Here is a 7,500-nt window from a genome sequence, read left to right as displayed (position 1 = left end):
ACACACACACACACACGCACGCACACATGCACGCGCACGCGCACGCACACACACAATCTAGATCACCTTTTCTCTTTTACAAACACACACACACACAAACTAATGCCAAACAGATGTCAAGTTTGTATATGCACAAAGGAAAGCACCTTTGTCCCCCCCCCCACACACACACTGCCTTGGATGTGTGTCTCATCTGAGGAGGAAAGGATTTTTATCTGTCCTCTCTCGTACTCTCTCTCTCTCTCTCTCTCTCTATCTATCCCTATCTATCTGTATGTCTTTTCCTCCTTCTCTCTCTCTCCCTCCCTCCTCTTGGATGGTGGAGCAGCACAGCCGGCCCGTCCTTCACAGAGCCAGACTCCTGAGATGACAGGCGATGACGGCGGGTCAATAGCCATTTATTAACCTCTGCTCGGCGGGGACGCACGTCAGGGCTAATCCCGGGGACACACAGTGTTCCCGCAGAAGTGGCCGACAGCAGAGGATTGTGGGTACGATAATAGTAGCGTCTCGTTTGGCATTGAAAGTTGGGAGCGGGGGACGGGGGCTGCTATAGGCCTAGAGAACTCACTTTCAAAATACAGCCACTGATTCTCTACCCTTCAGCAAAGCTCTCTGAGACACAGGAATAAACATGTCAGGTGAAAAGTATGTCTCAGTGCACAGACTTAGACTCCATCTCTGTCATGTCTGCTTGTCAAAGCTGTTTTTTTTTTTTTGGAGATGGCTCACCCAAATATCTGTTCCATTTGATTCCCACATCACGGTAAAATTACAGGCAGAACAACAGAGCAGTCTGAACCGAGGACTGACCCACAGTGCCAACAAAAACGTCCAAAAAGGAGTTCTTTTATCCTTATAAAAAGAATAGAATAATATATATTTTTTAAATCAGCTCAGGTTGTGCTCTTCTTGTCAGTCTAATTGAATGGGATGGGCTCTTTTTTTCCTGTTTTCTTGGGTGCCTCTGATGACAACCCTTTTGATGATGACGGGCGGATGTGGAGCTGTCGCTTTAAAAGCCGTCACCCAGTTTCGAATTGCTGTCTCTCCGTTTCTCACGAGGAGCGGGGAGAATGGCATGCTACAGAGGAAGAGAGAGAAATAGAGAGATAGAGAGATAGAGATAGAGAGAAAGAGAGAGAATGAGGAACATAAAGAGAAGAGAGCGAAAGGAGGAGAGAAGTTGTCTTGCGCGCACAAAGACGACCATCAGCTCGTGGGGAAAATGAAGAGAAAAGAGCTAGTCCCTCCCGTGCTCAGAAAAGGCATGGCGCGGAAGAGGAGGATATGAGGCGAGGAGAAGAAAATATGAGGCGAGGAGAAGAAAAGAAAAGAAAAGAGAATGAGAGAGTAGCGAGGCGGAGTGAAAGTGGTAAGGTAAGCGGAGCTGAGCTGAGGTGAGGTGAGGTGAGGTGGCACCATAGTGAGAGGCGAAGAGGGAGAGAAGAGAGAGGAAAGTGCATTAGACTGAAAGGGATTGAGAGAAATGGGTGGGTAGACAGTGGGCGAGGAAGAAAGGACTAGAGGGTTAAAAAAAAAAAATCGGGGGCGACACTATAAAAAAGAGGGAGTGTTTGAAAGTGTGTGTGAGAGAGAGGGATAGAGAGAGAGAGAGAGAGAGAGATAGAGAGAGGAAAAGAGATAGATAGAGATAGATAGATAGATAGAGAGAGAGAGAGAGAGAGAGAGAGAGAGAGAGAGAGAGAGAGAGAGAGAGAGAGAGAGAGAGAGAGAGAGAGAGAGAGAGAGAGAGAGAGAGAGAGGGAGGCAGAAAGCATTCAGGCCCACAGCGTGCGTCTCTAATGGCGAGGGGGCTGCAGACTCTGGGGAGAAGACGGAAGGCTACTCAGACTGTTTCTGACTGCTGATGAAAGCTGGCCCGAGACTGATTGCACCACAGAATACATAATATATTATATACAGTACATTATGTATAATACATCCCCAGTGCCAGGAACCGCTGCCTCGAAAGCTCACACACCCCCCTGATGGAGTGACGAGAGGCAGAGTAGGGGGCTACTTGGGGAGTTGGAATACCCCCTCCTCCCCCCTCTCTCTCTCTCTCTCCGCTTTGGAGGGGGGAGAGGAAGAAAAATCACCCAAAATGGAGGACTGGTCATCCATCACACTGAAACCCCTTCACTTCCAGTTTGAGCCCTTATAGTCTCATCAGCCGTTGCCTTTGGCACATTACAGCACAGTCACTTTAAGGCGCTGGAAGGTGAATAAGTCAGGGCTGGAGTGGGGCACAGACGGTGAGAAATGTCCCCCCCGCCCCCCCGTCCGCCCTTGGCAATATTAAGCGCATATATCCACATAAGAACGTATTCAATTTGTCACTATAAATAGACGTTGGGCACCGGGGGAAGTAGATTCCAGGACTGGACAAGGGCCAGAGAAGACAAAGTCCGGGCCGGGAGGATTATGGGTAATGTCGAATGCTGAAATGTGTGACAAAAAGGCAAAAAGGACTCTGTGCCTCTTCATCTGGTCTCATTGCTGGGGGAAGACTCCTGTACTGCACCACACCAAGGGAGTGGCTAATGGATGAGAGTGTTACAGCACATTAAACTCTCCTCAGTGCTAATGTCATGGTTGAATACAATTTTCGGTGCAGCACGAAAACGATGAATAATTACAGCGGGTCATGTTTGCTTAATACTTTCAACACGGGAAACATTTGCATGCCGTAAATAAGTTGTGCCGTTGTGTACAAACAAAGCAGTGGCATAATTGCCAAAGACTATGACCTATGACTGCCCAAAATTAAGGGATCTGATCAACATGCTGTCACATTAATCTAAAAAGACACGCATGAACGCCATAACTTTTGTCCGAGCAAAAAGTCATGGCGTAGTGAACTGAGAGTTCTAGGTTGAGTAGAGAGGTGTAAAGATACACACTGGAACACCACTTAGGCCATTTCTGATAAGCCTCACTGGCTGCTAAGGCCAGAGTCTCACTAATGGCAGAGACCATGTACAGTCCACTTTGCTGTCCTTTCCCCCTCAAAAGGCTACTGGACAAAATGAGCTCTCTGGGGTAACAGTCGGGGGTACCGCAGAAAAACCCTCGACGGCACACTGGCCCTGCAAGAGGGCTGTAATAAACCCGACGCGGCTTCAAAGGCACCACTGCGTGCACGCCCCACTGCGTACGCCCCAGCTTTGGAGCCCTGTCTTCCGCAGACCAGAGTCACCCGCCCCAACCCCACCTCACCCCCACCCCATCCCCTCCCTCCCTCCCTCCCTCCCTCCCTCCGTTTCTCCTCGGCAGCCATCGCAGTGATGGATGCGCTTCAGTCTCCGACTGTTGTGTGATCATTTCATCAGCCATCTCCCTGTCTATGTGGTGTACAGCAGGGGTGGGACACAGAATTGCTCCATCTGACAACGTGCATGAAAAGGGTTTTTTTTCTCTTTTTTTTACCCTTTTTGTTTTTTGTTTTGCTTTTTGTTCATTCACTTCTTTACTTTTTTTTTGGGGGGAGGGTTTCTTTAGGTCTTTTGTTTTGGAAGACTGTGTGTGATGTCAAGCTGCGCGGGGATTGATGAAAACTATGACTGTCTACAGACGGCGTTTTTGAAAAGCGCTGTTATGAGAGGGAGCTTTTGGAATTCTCCAAACGTATTGCTGAAAAGTTCGTTTGCTTTAAAACCAATCTGACACCAAAGCGTCTTTCAAAAAAAAAAAAAAATCCTCCAGGAGCTCAACACACAGAATATATGAGAAATATTATTTGAGAGAAAATTCAATCGAAACGCCTGTGTCTCCATCTGATATACTTCAGAGAGTGCACGGCATACATAATCTGGCTGATACCAGAACCGCACACGAGTAACAGCATCCCCGCTCGTCCTCCCAGCGCTAGGCTACGCTATCTGTATGCAGCTCTTTGACTGGGCACTGGAGGCACCGTCCTGATTGGTGGGGGATCAGAGCACCCCCCCCCCTTCGTCCCCCTGTCCCACCCCCCCACCACCGAAGGCACGTCCAGATCTCGGCGTACTGTATTGATTGAGGACCAGGAGAAGCTTGAGTTACGCACAGACACAAACATGCTGCCGGAGGCTTATCTTCGTGTTTGGGTGTGTGCAGGTCTGACCTGATGTACACGTCACGTCATGTCAGCCATGTCTGTTAGGAAGGTGGTGGAGATGGTGCTGAGGTCCCGTCCATTAGTTTATCAAGGTTGTCTGCAGCAGCTTTAGGCTTATTAGCCATGCCCTTCTTTGGCTCTCTGTGTGGCTATGTGTGTGTGTGTGTGTGTGTGTGTGTGTGTGTATGCATCTCTCCACAGTCCCCAGCTCTACTCTAGGGGAGACAGATATAGAGTGTGAAACAGACAGATGGAGAGAGAGAGATAGAAAAGAGAGAGAGATGGAGGGACAGAGAAATAAAGAGAGGGGGAGAAAGAGAGTGAGAGAGAGAGAGAAAGAGAGAGAGAGAGAGAGAGAGAGAGAGAGTGAGAGAGAGAGAGAAAAAGAGAGAGAGAGTAATTCCAGGGATCCCAACCCCAGGTCCTGGCTCATCCCCATGCATGCAGGAGGCCCAAGGACAGGCGCCCTCTCAGGTAATGATCCGCCCCCTCTGACCTCTGCCTGCAGGGGCCAGGCCACAGGCTGCTGTGTGTGTGTGTGTGTGTGTGTGTGCGTGCGTGTATGGTGGTGGGGGGTGACAGAGACAGGCAGCAGTAGATATAATTCCTCACCACGAACACCACCCCCCACACCCTACACCCCCCCCACACACCTCCTCCATTCTTCTTGCAGCGTGGCATATTTTACATGCCAGAGTGCTCCATCTCTGCAGAGGTCACTGCTCCAATTACAGTCTGGGCCTCACCTCCTCCTCCTCCTCCACCACCTCCTCCTCCACTCTCCCCCACTCCTGTCCACCCTCTCTTCTCTTTCTCTCTCTCTTTCGCTCTCTCTCTTTCTCTCTCTCACTCTCCCCCCCTTCCAGCTCTTGCCTCTATCTCTTTGATGAGGTGTGAATGCTGATAAGCTGCTCTTTGGCTCAGTTAAAGACAGACAGAAAGAGAGAGAGAGAGAGAGAGAGAGGGGTAGGATAGACAGTAGAGGGTGAAACTGAGAGAGTGAAAGAGGAGAGAGAGAGAGAGAGGGATAGAGAGCCAAAGGGAGAGAGGAAAGCAGAGACGAAAATAGGGAGATTTTCCTCTCACTCTGTACCCAATCCAATCATCTGTGCAGTCACTTGATCCTGATGTGAATGGCGGGTGGCTTTTCACAGCTCTGTGAGTGTGTGTGTGCATGTGTTTGTGTATGTGTGTGTGTGTGTGTGTGTGTGTGTGTGTGTGTGTGTGTGTGTGTGTGTGTGTGTGTGTGCGCGTGCATGCAGTCCTGACATGGTCCTCTTGGCCAAGGAGTTCATAGCCTGTCACAATCATAATGTCCGGTCAATAGACAACTTTTAGAGGTTCCTTGGCCTTCCAGCATTATTTAGAGACAGAGAGAGAGAGAGAGCAAGAGAGGGAGAGAAAGAGAGAGAGAAAAAAAGGGAGAGAATGAAAAGAGAAAGGGAGTCCTTGATGCCAGCATTTTAGGTCACGCAGGCAGTCAATACTGTCGTTTAAAATGCATGAGAGAGGAGAGGAATGCTTATCCGGGCATAAGCGGTAACTGGAATGCGAGATGACAGCTTGGGGATGGGGGGAGGTGTGTGTGTGTGTGTGTGTGTGTGTGTTTGTATGTGTATGTGTGTTTGTATGTGTATGTGTGTGTATGTGTGTGTGTGTGTGTGTGTGTGTGTGTGTGTGTGTGTGTGTGGGGGGGGGGGGGGGGGTAGTTCTGGTGCTCAACTAAACAGCTAGTAGAGAGTAGAGAGGTGTCGCAGCCTTACTGGGGTTGGGCGGGAACAAGGTGCAGCTCTTGCAGTGGATGATCTCCTTGACGACGGGCATGTCTTGGGAGATGGGTGGAGGCACGATGCCCAAGCCGGGCATCATGGGGTTCATGGGGGCGATGCCGGCCATCATACCAAGGCTCGGGTCGAAGTCTACAGGAGGCAAAAACAAACAAGGAGAAGATGAGACGTTAGCTTAATACACAACAAACAAACAAACAAACAAACAAACAAACAAACAACAAATAGACAAACACAACAACAGAGCAATGCGAACTCAGCGTGAGTGTTGTTTGTTTTTCCTGTGGACACAGATACGAGGACTGTGTGTTTTCTTTTTTAACCTTCTCTTTCTGCAGTACTGATCAACAGACAAACAAAACAAAAACAAAACAAAAAGTAATTGAATGCACTTTTAAACCAATCTGGGGGCGTTGACCTCTATGGAGGCTGAGTTCCAGCTATTTCAGACGGCTGATGGGAGTTTTAATACAACTAAAACACACACACACAGAGAGAGAGAGAGCGGGACAGACAGACAGAGAGACACACACACACACACACTTTAGTTTAAAAATAAAATAATAATAAGTCTTGCGGCTAGAGAATGCAGAGGCTTTCATTTACAAGTATTGATTTGGACTGCAGCTATAGTCCTACGTGGAGCCTTTTTGAAATGGTAATATCATCACTCGCTCCCTCCCTCCCACCAGCAGCTACCCCCCAACCCCCCTCCTCTTCGCCATCAGTCTCATCTGCACCTGTGCACAGCGGCGGAAACTCGAGAGCCCGTCTGTCTGCAGTCAGCTCTCTGAGCATCCCTAACAATGAAACGCTTGAACTAAAAAAAAAGGAAGAGAGAATTAGAGAGAATAAAAAAAGAAAGGAAGAAAGGAAATCTTCCTTTGGGGGCACCTTAAAGATGATAACTGTAGGATCACCCTGACTTTCACACTCAGAGGAGTCGAGAGGGATGGAAGAAACAGCGTTCTACCTTACGGAGTTTGGGAGAAGGGGAGGTAGGGAGGGAGGGAGAGAGAGAGAGAGAGAGAGAGACAGAGAGAGAGAGACAGAGAGAGAGAGAGAGAGAGAGAGAGAGAGAGAGAGAGAGAGAGAGAGAGAGAGAGAGAGAGCAGGGAGGAGGTAATGATCTGAAGAAAGTAAAGCACAGTCTTCATTGACAGGCAAGGCAAGGTGGCGATATCCGCTCCCCCCGCAAGGAGACAGCTGTCCTCGAACGAGCCACAGCGAGGGCAGTTCAATTACATCGTGCATCTTAATCCATCATATCGGAAACTCCATTAGCGGCCATTAACGTGAGGCGGAGGACGAGGGGGGCAGATAGAGAGAGAGGGAGCGAGAGTGAGAGAGAGAGAGAGAGAGAGAGAGAGAGAGAGAGAGAGAGAGAGAGAGAGAGACCGAGTCGATTTGTTTGAGTTGAAGACAGATTGACAGTTGCACTGAGCAGCACGTGACATCAAGGTGGCTTTAGTTCCACAGGAGCAGACCAGCCCATCTGCACGGCACAGCGAGACGGACAAGCAGACCAAAACAGAGACAGTCACACAGGCAGACGGACAAACAGACAGTCAGACAAACAGCCAAAGAGCGTGACAGCCAGACACCCGACCG

At 49.2% G+C, this 7,500-nt stretch overlaps 1 protein-coding gene across 1 annotated transcript in view; it reads right to left on the bottom strand.

Annotated features, from left to right (window-relative positions):
• Positions 1–7,500, bottom strand: part of enox2 (ecto-NOX disulfide-thiol exchanger 2) — a 252,632-nt gene that overhangs the window by 72,595 nt on the left and 172,537 nt on the right. The window contains exon 6 of the mRNA XM_062524767.1: positions 5,866–6,021. Within this exon, the coding sequence (XP_062380751.1) occupies positions 5,866–6,021 (156 nt within the window). The remainder of the gene's footprint in view (positions 1–5,865; positions 6,022–7,500) is intronic.

The sequence above is a fragment of the Sardina pilchardus genome, chromosome 21 (genome assembly GCF_963854185.1).
Source record: "Sardina pilchardus chromosome 21, fSarPil1.1, whole genome shotgun sequence".
Taxonomy (NCBI): domain Eukaryota; kingdom Metazoa; phylum Chordata; class Actinopteri; order Clupeiformes; family Clupeidae; genus Sardina; species Sardina pilchardus.
This window is presented reverse-complemented; position numbering and strand designations above follow the sequence as displayed.